This window comes from Lytechinus pictus, chromosome 7 (assembly GCF_037042905.1).
Source record: "Lytechinus pictus isolate F3 Inbred chromosome 7, Lp3.0, whole genome shotgun sequence".
Lineage (NCBI taxonomy): Eukaryota > Metazoa > Echinodermata > Echinoidea > Temnopleuroida > Toxopneustidae > Lytechinus > Lytechinus pictus.
The window spans coordinates 16,002,351-16,020,053 of NC_087251.1; the positions used below are offsets into that span (position 1 = coordinate 16,002,351).

General features: G+C 35.0%; 1 protein-coding gene across 1 annotated transcript; it reads left to right on the forward strand.

The window, feature by feature from the left end:
- Positions 1–2,028: 2,028 nt before the first annotated feature.
- Positions 2,029–13,335, forward strand: LOC129264879 (galactosylgalactosylxylosylprotein 3-beta-glucuronosyltransferase 3-like). Its single transcript, XM_054902836.2, has 4 exons — positions 2,029–2,241; positions 5,739–6,298; positions 6,849–7,145; positions 9,314–13,335. Exons 1-4 carry the CDS (start codon positions 2,154–2,156, stop codon positions 9,410–9,412), a joined length of 1,044 nt encoding a protein of 347 aa, XP_054758811.2. The 5' UTR covers positions 2,029–2,153; the 3' UTR covers positions 9,413–13,335.
- Positions 13,336–17,703: the final 4,368 nt, after the last annotated feature.

The following is a 17,703-nucleotide window of genomic DNA, read 5'->3' on the forward strand; positions in this document are numbered from 1 at the left end:
CACAATCCCTCTCTTTCAGCCATGCAATTAACATGCCCTTAAGTAGTTTTCATATTATTGATGCAATTGATGTTGATAATTTTTTTCCGACGCGCCTGATGGCATGCGGAGTGAAACTAGTTCGCCATTTGATAAACCACTCAACCGGTCTTTGGATTGAGAGTAGCTGTCTCCAAAAGAACTTTCCAAGAGGACTTCGACAACCATCATCGCGTCTCATCGAACGTGAAACATTACTCATTCGAACTGCACTCTCTAAAGTTTTTCCTACATATTTTAATGACTCAGGCTGTCAACACGAATACTCTGATTTATTGTCTGTTCCAGTAACTCCGATCAACTTCACTCTGGCTTCTTCCGAAAATGGACTTACTGCTTCTTCTAAAGCCATCTACACAATCTACAGGAAAGAACTAGATAACACGACAATCTCATCAAGCTCACATTGGCATGATACTGGATTTCTCGATCCATCTACAAAAGTGAACTGGCTATCTATCTATCAACTACCAACACCTAAAAAAGAGGCTGATATTCAATACAAACTCCTTCACAATATTTTACCGTCGCTCACTGTACTCCATCATCTTAATACAGACATTCCTTCTTTTTGCGGATGGTGCGGAGAAGCAGGAACCATTCAACATCTGTTCATCGAATGTAAAGGAATTCAACCCCCTCTCAATCTTCTTCATAGACTGTTGAACAATCTCCTCCCCTCTCTCAAACTTAATTTTGACCTGTACTGGGCACTCATTCCGCATGCCAGAGGGCGTGACAGAAAGATTATCCGCCTTGCTAATTTCCTTATTATTAGTTTAAAAAGTACAATTTATTTTATGTACCGTACCTCAAATTTCACCGATCCACTTATAATTTGGTTACATCGTCTCAAAAACAGAATACTCTATGAATTTACTTATTACAAATTATGTTCTAATATTGATGCTTTTTCACGTAAATGGTGTATGAATAGATTACTTTTTACAATTAACGAGGGCAGCATTGCATGGCTCATTTAAACATTTGATTTTATAACTCTGTGCTTGTAATCAACCTGATCTCATTTGAATGTTTATGTCAAACTATTCTTTTATTATATACCTGACTTTTGTGATTATAATTTGTAAATAAAGTTTTCATTTGAAAAGTCAAAAAAGTCTTTCTTTCTTTCTTTCTTTCTTTCTTTCTTTCTTTCTTTCTTTCTTTCTTTCTTTCTTTCTTTCTTTCTTTCTTTCTTTCTTTCTTTCTTTCTTTCTTTCTTTCTGTCTGTCTGTCTGTCTGTCTGTCTGTCTGTCTGTCTGTCTTTCTTTCTTTCTTTCTTTCTTTCTTTCTTTCTTTCTTTCTTTCTTTCTTTCTTTCTTTCTTTCTTTCTTTCTTTCTTTCTTTCTTTCTTTCTTTCTTTCTTTCTTTCTTTCTTTCTTTCTTTCTTTCTTTCTTTCTTTCTTTCTTTCTTTCTTTCTTTCTTTCTTTCTTTCTTTCTTTCTTTCTTTCTTTCTTTCTTTCTTTCTTTCTTTCTTTCTTTCTTTCTTTCTTTCTTTCTTTCTTTCTTTCTTTCTTTCTTTCTTTCTTTCTTTCTTTCTTTCTTTCTTTCTTTCTTTCTTTCTTTCTTTCTTTCTTTCTTTCTTTCTTTCTTTCTTTCTTTCTTTCTTTCTTTCTTTCTTTCTTTCTTTCTTTCTTTCTTTCTTTCTTTCTTTCTTTCTTTCTTTCTTTCTTTCTTTCTTTCTTTCTTTCTTTCTTTCTTTCTTTCTTTCTTTCTTTCTTTCTTTCTTTCTTTCTTTCTTTCTTTCTTTCTTTCTTTCTTTCTTTCTTTCTTTCTTTCTTTCTTTCTTTCTTTCTTTCTTTCTTTCTTTCTTTCTTTCTTTCTTTCTTTCTTTCTTTCTTTCTTCCGCCAATGGGGGTGGGGGCGGCCCCCCGCCCCCTGGATCCGCCTATGTAATTCAATGTATCTCCATCATAACCATATGCGGGAACCATATAGAGATATACACTAATAACGCTTAGTATACATCTCTATGATCAACCTACATACTCATCAAATTGGCAATTGACGTTGTGTCTTTGACGGGCGCCGGATATGTACTTCCGTCTTCATTCACACGACACACGTCCACAAAAGAATGATGTCTGCTGGTAAATAGAATATACCAAAGATGCGGCGGTTATTACGAAATAGAATGATATTCATGGCTTATTTTGTAGTTTCCTCCGGAAGTATACTATGGTTGGCATCAACATGCGGTATGTATCATTGGCAATATAGATCTAAGACATGTCGTTTGAACTTTGTGAAGCCGACGGTTGTCCCATATAATGAAATCGATGTAAGTAATAGCCTAGTAACATTACTACACATGCACATGCGATAGGTGTCTGACGCCACACTGAAAAGTGTCAGCATAAAACAGGCTGATTTAGGGGGAAATATGGCACATTTTTTCGGGAAATCCAGGCTGCTAGAAAAATGTGATCTGAATTGATTATTAACTTGTGTTTGGCAAGTATGGAAAGAGAAAATTCAGGGGCTTCTTTTGACAGTAAGGACAAGTTTATAAAAATTATAGAATTATTTGAAATAAGGATTTGGAGATAAATTGCAAACCCTTATTTGTGTGTGTGTTGAGATTGCCATTTCCCCATGCGTTTTCTATGGGAAAATTAAATTTCTTTTTTGTACAATTTTTTTTCACTTTGTCGCAATTTTTCATTGTGATCTGGTTTCCAAATCTTTATAAAAATCATACCATCAGAAAGAGCATAAAAAATCCTATTGGACTCTTTATAGACAAGTTTTTGGCATTAATAATAAATCTATAACAGCTCTCGGAAGCTAAAAATTTGGATTTGTGTGTGTCCATTTCTTAACTACACAGTCTATGGCAGAGAAATGCTGAAAATTGACCTTATTTCATTCTTCTTTTTTAAAGCCAATAATTGGAATTTTTAAAAAAATGTTACACTTCTTGTCAGTCGGAAGGTCATTTCTCTTCAAATTCACAAAGAAAATGTGATATTTTCTTGAAATAAGAAAAATATTTTTTTTATCCAGACACCCCGCCGATAGTATAAATTAGGCTCAGATCTATATCTACTGTAGTATACTCCGGCTATCTTACAGCTCTCTTATCCATTGCAATATACAACAATTTTAATTTTATTAAACCGGTTTTACCAAATTAAATTGTAATGTTGCTGTTCCTTGACCTTAAAAAGTTAAGCCTTGTTTGGGCTAGGCCTTGGCTTAAAGGAGAATGAAACTCTTGGAGCAAGTTGGCTTTTGTGAAAGCAGAAAAATCAAAGAATAAGATCAACAAAAGTTTGAGTAAAATAGTACTAGCAATAGAAGAGTTATGAGCATTTGAATGTCGAGATCACTAATGCTATGGAGATCCTCCCATTGGCAATGCGACCAAGATCTATGATGTCACAGATGAACAACTCTCCCCTTTTGGACACTGAAAATATACCCCAAAACATCTCTTTTTGCTCATTCTAATCATATGACAAACGATTCATCAATGATATAATGTTGTGAAACCTCTGTACTTGTCCTCTCATAAAGAGAACACCTCAACTTGTGATAGACTCTATAAAAGTGAGAATATAAGTGAAATAAGTACTTAAGTAATGAGGGAGTTGTACGTGTGTGACATCACAGATCTTGGTCGCATTGCCAATGGGAGGATCTACATGGCATTAGTGATCTCAATATTCAAGTGCTCATGACTTTCTTATTATTCATTCAATCTTCCTCAAACTTTCAACAATATGTTTCTTAGATTTTTCTCTTTGATATGGATTCAGCTGGTTTCAAGGGTTTCATTCTCCTTTAATCATCATCATCATGCACTTCTTATTGCGATGTTGCATGGCCAAATGCCTCATCGAAAAATCTTGATCTTTCACCCAGTTATCTGAAATATATCTTCTCCAGGGCCAGGCCAAGTCATGCAATTGAAACAAGATTTCGCATGAATAGCTCTTTTTAAAGTTGAATAATTGTGTGGCCAGTACGTTGGACATTTGAATTCATGGGATATGCCAAATGGAACAACCTCAATGTAAATCAAAGAAACAGTTTGTCATTAAATGCTTTTAAATCAGGGTTTAATAATAAAAATTAAAGGAAAATATTATTTTTCAGTATATCGTATGAAACAAACTATATGAACTATAAGGAAAACAGTCATTTTATGTCTGGTTTAACAAAAATGTGTGATAGTTTGATATTATTAATTTACTTTTCATTATTTGATTAGGACGATCTTTATATAATTTTTTTTAATTTTTTCTTTCAAAATCATTTATGGGGTTTGTTTTGAGGTTTTCGTTTATCTTGAAACCAATTCATTGTTTAATGGATATTTTTTGTTTGTTAGTTTTTTTTTCAGTTCTTTTGGGTTCCATATTTATAGATATGTATATGTAATTGTGCTATTGATTATGTAAATATTACTGATTCAATTATATTAATTACATGTATAGTAAATTGTATGTTATGCGGACAGGGCCATTGTGGAAAGCCGTTCTGAACCGACAATGCTACCCTGTATAAATAAAACTACAAATCTTGGGCATTTCAGGGGTGAATTTGCCCCACACCAATTTAGATATCTTAACTTATATCTCGGGTAAAAATTTTGATTAAGTATCTGTGGATTTTGTACAATGGTGCTTGAAAGTCTGACTACTCTGGCAGCTCTTTTTTTCAACCTTACTGAGATCCCTATGCCCCCCGAGAGTGACCCCGAAGGCACCATGACTTTTTTTAATGAGGCAAATAAAGGGCCTTACAAAATATGTCTAGATTATAAATTACAAATATTGAACACATCATCTCTGATAAAGCTAATGTATGTAATTTAGTTGATTCTGAGTCTGATAAACAACAAAAAAGTAATAAAAGTCATCTATATTCATCGTAATCATGATTCATGATTACATTGGATTCATGATAGTTTAAATAAATTATAAAAAAAGTGATTTTTTTTTTTGTTACAGTACTTAACCTAATGCATCATAGACTTGACACAGTCAGAGTTTCAAACTTTCAGGTCAACTGAAAGCTTTGGTCTCTGTTTCATCAGTTCTCTGTTGATCTGAAATGTCTTGCTTCACTACACCTCCTTACGTTGATTGAAGATGTTATTGCACTCTGAGAGGGGACCAATGCTCCAAATTAATCATTGATCATTGATAATATTTTCCATCAAAATGTACTGTAGGTTTTTTAATGATGAAAGTTTTGAAAATAATCAGAATGTAGCAGTCATCACCACCTTGGAGCAATTTCATTAAGAATCAATCTAATGTAATAAAATAACTACCCTGATTTTTAGGGGAATATTAGGCCTACTTCGAACTTATGGGCTCACACAGTGTGTGAGATGGCTAGCCATCTTTATAGGAGGAGAAACAAAAATTGAAAAATAAAATGTTTAAAATCTAAAAAAAAACCAGACAGATTTCAGCTGTTTAGGTTTCAGGGAGTTGGTAGTGCTGCTACCATTAGTCTGAAGTCTGGCATATTTTCCTCTTTCATATGAGAGATAATTCATTGGATTTTATGAAAGGTTAGAAATTTTTCTATCTTGCTTAGGACATCTTCTCCATTTACAGTGTTTTAATGTATAGTGTACAAATAATTTCTGTATACACTGGTTATGAAATTGCTATTGTTTTCATTTCCATAGATCACTGAACATGTTTTTTCTTTCTTCGCTGATTTATTATTATAGGACCTGGATGCATGTCGGATGAAATTGGAGAAGATTCTATGTTAGATTATTACAAACATGAGCTAGAAAGAACTAGAGCTAATATGAGGCAAACTGAAACTAAATTAAAAACAATCACTCAAACCTTGAACAAGCAATATGCAAAAGCTGCCAGTACTGTGAATGAGATTCTAGGAATTGAGAGCCCTCGGGTACCGAGCATCTTTGCTGTCACACCAACGTACACCAGACCAGTGCAGAAGGCAGAACTAGTGCGGTTGAGCCAGACCTTCCTCAATATTATAAATTTTCATTGGATAGTTGTGGAGGATTCTGAGAGAAAGACCAACCTTGTGTCTAAATTCTTGGAAAACTCTGGCCTAGTGTACACCCACCTGAATGTAAAAACAACAGATGAGTACAAGTTAAAGGAGAATGAAGCTTCTTGGAGGAAACCTAGGGGAGTTGATCAAAGGAACCTTGCAATTGACTGGATTCTAGAAAATGTTCCTCAAGATGAAGAAGGGATAGTCTACTTCGCAGATGATGACAACACGTACAGCTTGCAGATTTTTGAAGAGGTAGGTCAGAGAAATGTTAGATCTGGGGCTTGTTTCATAGAAACGCATGATGGTCACGTTGCAATTAAGATAACTACATTGTACCATGGTAACAGGGCTCAAAATGAAATTCAAGGTTTCCATTCAATGGCAAAGTTGAAATTGTCTTTATGAAATGGGCCCCTGATAAAACAGGTAGTACATTCCTATATTATGTTTTATCAAGTGGTGATTACTGTTATAAGAATAATCCTTGAATCCGTTTTGATGAATAATTGATAAATGGACAGAATATAAACACTAGATTTGTAGAAATCTCATGACATCATTTTTTTTAGGTGAAGGAGTATAAGCTCACTGTTTGAATGAAAAGGCAGTTAGTTATAGAAAATAATCTTTGGTAAGATAAGCTATTGAAATGATAAACAGCAAGATATAGTGCTCTATTTTTCAATGAAGATGATGCAGGTATAGCTAAAAGATGAAATTCTTTTTTTTTTCTTAATAAGTATGTCTCCATTGCAAGAAACCTCTATTTTACCATGATACATATTTTTCATGTTCACTGCAGATGAGAACAACTCAGAGAGTCAGTGTGTGGCCTGTGGGACTTGTTGGTGCGCTTCGCTTTGAGCGACCTATTTTAAACGACGCAGGAAAGGTAACCTCTTGGTACACCATGTGGGCCCCTGACAGACCATTCGGAATGGACATGGCTGGATTTGCAGTGAGTCTCAAGCTCTTCAGGCAGCAACCACATGCTAGGTTCGACATCACCTCAATGAGGGGCTATGTGGAGTCTTCTCTTCTTGTACAGCTGGGAGTCAGAAAGGAAGACTTGGAACCTCTAGCAGAAATGTGTACAAAGGTAATCAAATAAAGATAAATAAATACAAATCAGCAATGTCAACACATTTGTTAATATTGCCAATTTATATTTCTTTATCTTCATTTCAAATTGTAATTGTTACATTAAAAATGGAATGATAGAAATTTTGGGGTCATCTCATTTGACATTGTAAGAAAAAAAGAGGGTTTTAAATTGTGCAGACAAGAAACCTGTTATGGGCTATTCCACGGTTACTCACATTACATTTGGAGACACCTTGACTCATACTTGGAGCTGTAAATCCATTATTATTGATAGGAACTAAACATCTCTTTATCACAACATAGTACGCAGTCTGACTATCCTTTGTATAAAAACAAAACTTGGGAAATTTCATTATGCTCCTGGCTACTCATGTTACATGATTTGGACATGCATAAAATGAAAAATGGACATAAGTGAAAAGTGTCCTCATGCAAGGCTTTTATGAAAGTTGATCATATCCATTTCAAAGAAGTATATTAGGGAGACAAATTTGAATATAATTAAAAAAATAAAGAACACATGGTTTTTACAAGGGGTGCAGATAAAGTGGTTACTCATGTTACGGTTCAGATGGGCTATATGTACAAAGACACATTGAGCTCATGTCCACCAACCTATGGAATTGCCCTTATGATAATATTGATGAAAGTAAGGTCATTAATTCAAGTTATTATTTGTATTTTAATCCAAATCAGCAGCTCAAAGGAAAAGGGTCATAACAATTGTTTGACAGTTATTCTTAGCTGAGGGAATATATTGCCTGTTGCCATATCATGGTCAAAAGTCAAAAGAATACAATAAAATTCTCTGATCAAATATACTGGTGCTATTGAATAAGCTTTGACTTCAACGCAGCTCTAGTGAACATCGTTTATATGTCTCAAATGACTGACAGGCCATTATGTCTCCCAAAACAATTCATGCAGTCCATCCAGTCAAAAGAATGCAATCAAATTCTTTGATAAAATTGAATTAGCTTTGACTTCAATACAATATTATGCACAAGACTACCGGTAATCATAGATACAGTTAGCATTAGAGACACTGTGGATACATTTAATTCATACTTTCCATGATACAATCAGTAGCCTAGATTACCTGGTGGGTGTTTCATAAAGCTGTTCGTATGTTAAGAGCAACTTTAAGAACAACTGGTGATCCTTTCTTGTGGTAAATGATATTCATTGGTGCTTAATTATTGCGTAAGAAAGGTTCACCAGTCGTTTCTTAAAGTCGCTCTTAACTTACGAACAGCTTTATGAAACAGCCCCCAGGTATTTATCAAAATTTGATATATTAAGATATGATTCATGAGTTCTGCTCAGCATCTTTGACAGTCCCTCCCCCCCCCACATCTCCCACTGTTTTTACTGTGCTGAAATGACAGGATAAGAATTAAAAAGATGATTTATAGGATTCCTTCTGAATGACTTCTTCCTCAGTGCCTAAAGTAGCAGTCTTTACATCAGTTCAACCTGGTTGATATCCTTCACAGAGCAAAATAACCATGGATATTGTAGCTTCATGAATAAGCTTACATAAACTAAAGAAAAATAGATGCAAATAGTATATGATATTATCATCATCATCTATAAAAATTAGAGTGTTCTAGCGATGCATTAAAAACATGTATTTTGCATCAATTGCCTGTGCAGTATCAGAGCATATCCCTAAAAAGGACCGAAATCCAATGAATATCCCATAGACTCCTGTACAACATTTGCTATTGAATGTGTAAGCTTATTCAACAGTCTAGTGCTAATGCGTGAAATATACAACGCGTGCAACAATGAAAGCAATGCGATGCGCAGCATAGAGCACAACTACGCTCCATGACGTCATAATGAACTATATGCAAGTTGCATGTTGACGACTAAAATTGATCCTATGAAGTGATAATGGCATAATGTGGTAAGTGATATGACTTGTTAAAGTAAATTTCTCCCTCTTTTTTTTTGGGGGGGGGGGTGGGATAGATGATAATAATTATATTGGATGGCGGTATTTCATGAAATACCAGAAATATTCCACTCGTTAGGGCCAATATTCCAAACTCTTGGAATATTTCTTGTATTCCATTCTAAGGCATCCAATATAATATAATTATTCTTCACTTTAATTAATGATAATGAAAATAAGATTTCTGTTATGCTTTCTTCCAGGTACTGGTCTGGCACACAAGAACTGAAAAACCCAAGTGGAAACAAGAGGACAAACTGATTGCACTCGGTAAACCATCAGATCCTAGAATAGAAGTATAATCATGAGGACGAATCATTCAAAAGATCACTCCTCAAAGCGCAGGGATAAGAAAAATTAAACTAATGATGTGCAATTTTTTACAGGACATTTTGTCTTTTATAAACCTATCATGTTACTATAGACCACATGCCTTAAAAGAGTCAATGTTAACAGGACTCAAATTAAAAGAAACAAACAACACATAGAGCGATAGTGGCATATGAAAGGTTCAGTATTAAACACAGCCCCTTTTCATCTCATCTCTTCCATCAATCGAATAACCTACATGCATCCTTTGCCACATACCTCCAACAAATATTCCTTATAATGACGGTATAGTGGATCCAAAGTAATGGGTGATAATTACATCCTCTATTATTTCTGTTGTTCATTCAGCTTCTTGGTTCCCCCTCCTATACTGTATACCCAGGGGGTTGGGCTTGTTTGATCCACCTTGCATGGGAATATTCACAGGTTGTGACCCTCGATCAGTATGGTATAAGAATGTTTGATTCATTAGGCCGGTTGTAAGATAGTCATGACTTTTCAAACAACTGGAATATGTTTGGGTGCTCAATCAATTCTCAATCATTTAGATTCCCAAAAGCTTAATATGAAATCCAATCTCTCTACATTAAAATATCCTGTCATTAACTCATTAGCATGTGAATTCAATGTTTATTATTTTGTCAAAGTTTGATTTGGGATATAAATTCTAACTTTGTTGAAACAACATAGAATTTATTCATTTTATTTTAACAGGGTAGCCCTTTCAGTTACAAGAACTGCTCGACCAAGGGGCCCTGTATCAACAGAAATAAAAAGCGTAACAAGAAATATTACATAAAAATAGTCAACAAAATGAGAAGAAAAAAAATGTAATCCATAAAAGTAAAAATAAATCAAAATATTTGGTGTATCTAATTAGTGCAAGAACAAGTAAACAGTTGTGTTGAAGTTAAGCTTTATGAATCACACACCTTTCAAGGGTCTATAATCTGACTAGTCAGTTGACATGCAATAGGCATGTATTAATTATAACTGCTGTTCCAATTAGGATTAAGGTGGAGCTGCAAGGAAGGCAGGGATGACCACCCCCCCTAGTAAGTGGAGAACAAAATTGAGGAAAAGAGGAAAAGATAGTATAAACAAGATAGGTCTGACTTGTTTGCTACATACCTGTCATTCATTTGAAACAACAACTAAAATGACTGATTAAATGTATTTGGAAGTAGTGATAACTAATGCAATATATGGCATTATACCTTTTATGTGGTGAGCACATACTAACATGTGCATTTCACTGTGTAGCTGCTCTAAAGTGATACCACTAAGGGGGGAACTGGTGAGCTACGTAGAAGTACGATTTTGACCTATCAATCAGGTTTTGAGCTGATATTTTGACTTTTATTTACTATGCAAACATATTTTCTTCATAAAACATCATTCATGATTTGTGACTTTTGTATTAGTCATGCATTATGCACTGCACTCAGTCAAGTTTACAATTAGATAAATGGTATATGACAAGGCTACTTATCTTATTGTGGTATGAAATCAATGCATTGTCTGTAACCCTTGTGAGCATGAAATATTTGTATATTTATTTTTATATAACCAGTACTTCACATATCTTATAACTTTTTTTCTATTTTTTAGAATTGATAAACTGTAGGCCCATAATGAAAAAAAGAAAACAAAATATGTGAGCATGTCCATGAGCAGTTCCTCAAATATTGGCTAAGTGCCAAACTTAAATGGTCTTGTAACATTAGACAATGACGGAACAAAAAGTTTTGTATAAAGTTAGGCCATCTTCCAAGGTATGAATTTTAAAGTATGATGTATTATCATTTGTTGGTATTAAAAAAAAGATTTTGTAAAAACTTGGGGAAAAACATATTTATGTGAAAATATCTGTGATTTGTTGTCATAATATGGAATTTGGTCTATTGATCGTACTGATTGTTATGATAAATTTGATAGATTGTTGAAGATTGTTTCATTTATTTCAATTCTAGAAACATGTGCATGAATTAGTGAACCTAGCATTAATTAGTAGGTATAAGAAAATATTTGTTCAATCTTGCCAATTTCCTAGTCTCCACACTGTATTGAGATAAATTAGATATGATGGCACTGTTCTCAATTTAAAACTTCAAGACATAGATCCCTACTCTACCAATTGTGAAATGATTGATAATATTTGTGTGCATTGGCGCCCTCTATTGAACAGAGTATAGCATGTCTTTGCAAGTGCCAGGTTCCCTGTAACATTGTAAAGTTGGTTTTTTTTTAAGTCTTCTTCTTATGTTGGTTTGAGTGGCAATTAGTCATATTTGACTACTGTCGCCATTGACTCTATCTATAAAATCTCATTTCTCACATAAAGATATTATTATTACCAATATGATGTATACATATATATGAAATATTTTTCTTGTGCATTCTTCTAATATGAAAAAGATAATTATAGTATTATATACAAAAGTTTGTCGTAACTCTTGTCAAAATGGCATATAAAAGATCTTCACCAAAGGATTTTAAAAATGAAAGTAAGTTTAAGGTATCCACAAAATTTTCATTTCTGCGTTGACATGTCAACCATCAGTCAGCGAGACTCGTTCTGCAATAATATGAAACATAATCTATTTCGGGGATTATCACTACATGCTTACCCTGTATTGACAGTTATACATGTATACTTACTGGTGCTAAACCAATCAGAAACACGATGAAAATTTGATTTATAAAGAAAAAAAATCACTCAAATATTTTTTAATTCTGATATTAAGAGACAATTTGCATTGTACTTTTAGGCCAAGCAATATAGAGAGGGGCCTTTTTCATAATAATTATAATAACTTGAGAAAAAATATTTTCCAATGGATTTACATTCGTCATTGACTTGAATGATTTAGACAAGTTATCTCAATATTGCACTTTAATTATTTTGTTTATATTTTTGATGAACTATTGTCATACAGCTATTACATGTTTTATTCTGTAATTCTCTTCATCACTACATGCAGTGCTGGCTGAAATGAAACCTTATGTTTCCAGTATTACCATGTTAGAATGCCTAAATTGTAAGTCAGCTCATTAATATCTTTTAAAAGTTTTATAAAAGCTTTATAAGTGTAACTATTAATATTACTATTGTTATTAACTTGCCAATGTTTTACATTCCACAAAACTCGATGTACGTGTGACTTTGCAGACTCCCCCCCCCCCTCATCTTTCCATTCATTTTCCACCCCTCTTTATTTGATATATATTATTGTTGTAATTCTCCACCCATCCTATTTATTTAATGGATATTGCTGTTGTTGTTATTATTCATTATCTTATTCTACCTCGTCTTTTTTTTGGTCTTCTCCTGAACTGGTAAAATGCGTGACTATTTCGAGCACTTTTGCCTCATAAACGGATCACCCCTTATTGATATTTATTTTTAAATGGGTTAGACTTACCACAAAAAATGTTACTCTGAATAGAGTGGGATATTCATGCCACGCATGTGATATTTACTATATGATTACAGTTGCATTATACACTCGAAAATAATGGGTGAAACGGCTCAAGGTATAGGGAAATGTATGTCCAACCAAGTTTTTACATTTCTATCCACAACTTCTTTAAGTATAATCCCTTCTTCAATTTCCCGTTTGTGTTCTTCAAATATTGTTTAGCTTCTGATTGCTCATTTGTAGTTTGACAACTCACGATGAGATTATGTTTTACCTGAAACTTTTGGACAGGATTTTATCGGACAAATATTTGTATAAATTTCATCTGTTTGAATATGTTATTATAATGTATGTCTGGTAGATAATGGGACTCAATTTTGAAGAGTTTATCTTTTGTATTTCAGTTATTAAATGTTTTATGCCATTATGGTGCATATCATTATTTTGATATAAACTTTGATATATGTTACCTAGCCATGTTTCCATGTGTTATCAGTCCTTGAGTGCATGGGATAAACGAGTTATAGGAAGGAATCCAGGAATTGACTTAATTCAAATGTATCGTCGCGAGTAGAGGTTTTGTACTAAAATATGAGGAGCAGCAGCTTTATAGGCATAAAATATCACAGCACGGGCGTAAACCCCGGGGGATGGGGAGATGTATCCCCCCCACTTTTCGGAGAGGGGGGTGGCATGTATATTCATCCCTTCCTCCCCTCCCCCCCCCCCCCCCGCCCACACACGCACACTTTTCAAGACAAAAATATTTTTTTAATCATCAAATAATGCTACTGTTAATGAGTGGGTTCATCTTTCAATACTTAAATTTGCCCAATTTTGCATTCTATAAATGCAAATTTTCTCACGCGGTCGCTCCAGCCCCGCATTCAATATAATCTTACAAGATTTTGGCCATGACAAGTAGGCCCTACCTACGTTTAGCTTTAGTATCCCTGCATCATGAGAGTATGGTTATAATACATCCATCTATGAATAATTGTATGATACCAATTACTTTTGAATATGGTTATAACTTTGATCAAAAACCAATCAAAACATCCTTTGAATACACTGGCGTAAATGTGGGGGGGGGGGGTCATATTATTATCCTAGCATCTTTGTGGAAGCGGGGGATAATTTGTACAAAAAAATACAGGCATATACCCTCTACTTCTAGTTAAGCGTACGATGAGTACTGATGACATTGACCAAATCAATGTCGTTAATGAAACATAGAGGCAAGCAGGGGCAGCAATATTTCCCCCACACACTTTTCATCCGTTTATAGGAGACTTTAAATCACATTAATTTCATAAACAATATAATAAATATTTCAAATGTGAATATTGTTCAAACTTGTGAATGTTGCATCATCTCCCAAGATAATCTCAAAGATTATTCAAAATCTTTCCTTTCTGCAATATTTTCCATTAAATTGCATAAAATTTATGCACTTTCTCCATGTGTTTTTAAATTGATATTGTGGCCTGTGATGGCCGACAATCATTTCATAAAGCACCCTTAATCCCGAAAATCATCCCGTTTTTTTTTTCATTCTCATCTCACCTTTAACAAGTGAGCAAATGAGATTTCATTGAACAAAATATGGATTGTTTAATACTTATTTGCTATTTATATTTCATTTTCCTTTTCTTCTAAAGTTAAACTTATTGATAACTTACATTTATCGTCCTCTGTAATATTATGTACATCATTTTAAACGACCGAAGCAACTTTTTCAAGGCTCGATCAACTACTATACGCTCACTCGCTGCAATTCTCCAATTGCACACCTCTTGAAAGACAATTTTGGTCACCATTCTGTCTTCCAACTATTGAATAGTTATTGATATTTACTGTAATTCATTACTTTATATCCCAACAAATCCAGTACACTATAGCCATCCAGGCGCGGATCCAGGGGGGGGGGGGCACAGGGGGCACGTGCCCCCCCTTTTGAGAAGCAAATTTTAAAATTTGTAATGTAAAAATGCCACGAAAACAGAGGTGTGCCCCTCTTTTGAACTTGAAGGCCTTTTTTTTTTTTTTTTTTGCTTGTCAATTTTTTCTCCGGGTACGAAAAACCCATAATTAGTGCTTGAAAACCTTTTTTTTTTGCGTTGTCGATTCTTTTTTTCGGGTACGAAATACCCTTTATTTGTGGTTGAAGGCCTTTTTTTTTTGCTTGTCAAATGTTGTCAAAAAATCCTCCGAAAAGTTTGCCCCCCCCCCCCCCTCTTTGGAAATCCTGGATCCGCCCCTGTAGCCATTGAAAAAATCGTGAGAGGACTTTGACTGAATTAAAGATGGTAATCCATTTATATTATATACCTACGTATACATTGCCGTAATGACTAATTACGCACAACTTAATGAAGTTTTTGGACATCATTTTGTCTCACAGCTGCTAAATATTTGCTCGATCGTTTCGCTCGCTCGCATATTGATATTAACTGTAATTCATTACTCTATATCACAACAAATCCATTACAAGATAGCCATCGAAAAATCGTTATAGGCCTAATAACTGAATGATGTTACTATTGTGTACACGGTTATATACGTAGCCTTTGGTGTAGGGGTGTCTCCAAAATTTTGAATGTTCAGGTCAATATATTGTTATCACCCCCCCCCCCCCCCCATTGCTCAGACCGGATTTACGCCAGTGTATCACAGTAAGTATACTCGTCACTATTAATTTCTAGCAGAATAACAATACTGAACGATTGTGGGTAGTGATAATTATTATTTTACCCAGGGTAGCCATCTCAGGTCTTATGAGTTTTTCTCCCACTGGGCCCCGCCTAACATTATTATTACCCTTCTCCATTCCAATACGTTGAGCGCCTGACCAGAAGGTATAACAACGCTCAAAAGTTTGTACGACTCGGCGGGAATCGAACCCACGGCCTCCTGTTCGCTACCTCGAAACCACACAGTTACCACAGTGTCCGCTGTTCACTAATGTTGGGTCGATTCTTCATCTGACGTTTCCTAGTTTGATGAGTCAAAGTACATGCGATGCACCATATTCCACAATTTATTCTTTGAATATTTGTTATTTTTATTTTGTTCCAAAAGTGCATATAGTCGCATAGAACATACAAGGAACGAAATTAAAGGATTTTAAAGGGATTTAAGGAACCAGGACTTCTTCCCACTTTGAAATAGAGAATGCAATTCATTACCAAACGCAAATGGCACCATTCTAATGGGTATACCTGTGAAAGCTTAACGAATGAACGAGGAATTTAATTCTGTGATCCCATTCGAGGAAAATAATTGAGCCTACTGTCAGCTGTAACAGGAATTAAAAATCACAACAACAACAACAACAAGAGCAACAACAAAGTCAGGAACAGCAGGTTATGACGAAAGAAACGTAAACAATTATTGTTAAAGGATGTTAATCCTCTCTCTCAATTGGATAAGGGTTCGGGCAGGAGGTAAGAAAGCAAAGAATGACAGAAAACCCCCGCTAGCTCTCTGGCGACACGACGCCAACGTCCCGTATCGTGTGTGGGATAGGGTACCCGTTATGCTCTCCTAACACATTCTTTTATCCAAACCCACATCAAAACAACCATTTAATCCAACTAAATGGTTTTATCTTTTCCCCGTTAACGCAGTGACGAATAAATAGAAAATATGAAGAGGTTATACACAATGAGGCGTGTGGGGGTTTAAAGGCAGAAGACAGTATGTCTATGCCAAAGCAAGTCCATTTTGTTCCAAACAATTACATCCTTCGTTAGTCTTTTTCAGGCCACCTTCTCGTAATCGGCCTAGTCGAGGGGTCCACAAAGACAAGAAAAATAGAACCCACTCTTAATTCAAGAAGGGACCACAAAGAGATTTCTATATACAACACTGCCTTTGGTGTGTGATTGATATCTTGCTGAAGGGGGGGGGGGGGTGGCAGGGTGGAAGATGGAACACGTATTGAATCAAAAGATCAGATTGAAGACATCATTTCTTTCCAAGGTAGGTACGAGAGAGAAATAGCGGGAATGCGAGGGCTCTCGATTTTTCCGAGTTTTCAAGTGAACTGGTGTCATGGGGGAGGGGGTATATTTTTTCTTAAATCTGTCAATTTGATATTATTATATATTACTATCTATCATGCATTTTTTTTTCAAACAAAAAAGTTTTTGTCGAGTTCAACATCGTTCACAAATTCTATGTGATTTGTTTTTCTTCTCTTTTTTTTGGGGGGGGGGGAGAGGGAGGAGGGCGAATAAATCCTTACTCAAAGATAGAAAACGGAGGTTGATTTTTTTATACAAAATTTAATGCCATAGAATGGTGTCCTAATGTTGGTGTATAAGTGGAAACTGCACTGAACACCACACAATGATTAAACTTGCGGGACGAATCCAATATGTACATGTATCTAGTACATGATGTAGGGGATGTATCTATAGGTGGCCGAAAGACATGCACGCAATCTGTTAAACATGTTAAAGGAGAAATGATTGGTCAATAGGCGCACAACTATATCTTATTTTGAGTTATCAGAAGTTATATAGGTGCTTATTGAAGTCAAGACTAAACTGGCATGTTGTAAGATATGAAACACATCCATCCCCAAATAAAAGCAATTGAAAACACTGGCCGTAACGATGACACGACAATTGCTCCTGTGACATAATTATGCTCCGGTCTTAAAGCTGGGAATAGAGTTAGGATTGTACTAGAGTGTTTGGTTCAGAATAATATGAATGTAAGGGTTATGGTTTATTCAGTTTGGAGGTTAGATTTTGTGTTTGGCTTAACATGCCGATTTTCCATCGGAGCAATTGTCGTCGGATTAAATGTCATGAAACCGCAGTACCAGTCGG

Coding starts and splice junctions, on each gene's coding strand:
- LOC129264879 (XM_054902836.2), top strand. CDS start 2,154: ATGCGGCGGTTATTACGAAATAGAATGATATTCATGGCTTATTTTGTA. Junction 6,299..6,848: donor GCTTGCAGATTTTTGAAGAG/GTAGGTCAGAGA, acceptor TGTTCACTGCAG/ATGAGAACAACTCAGAGAGT. Junction 7,146..9,313: donor TAGCAGAAATGTGTACAAAG/GTAATCAAATAA, acceptor GCTTTCTTCCAG/GTACTGGTCTGGCACACAAG.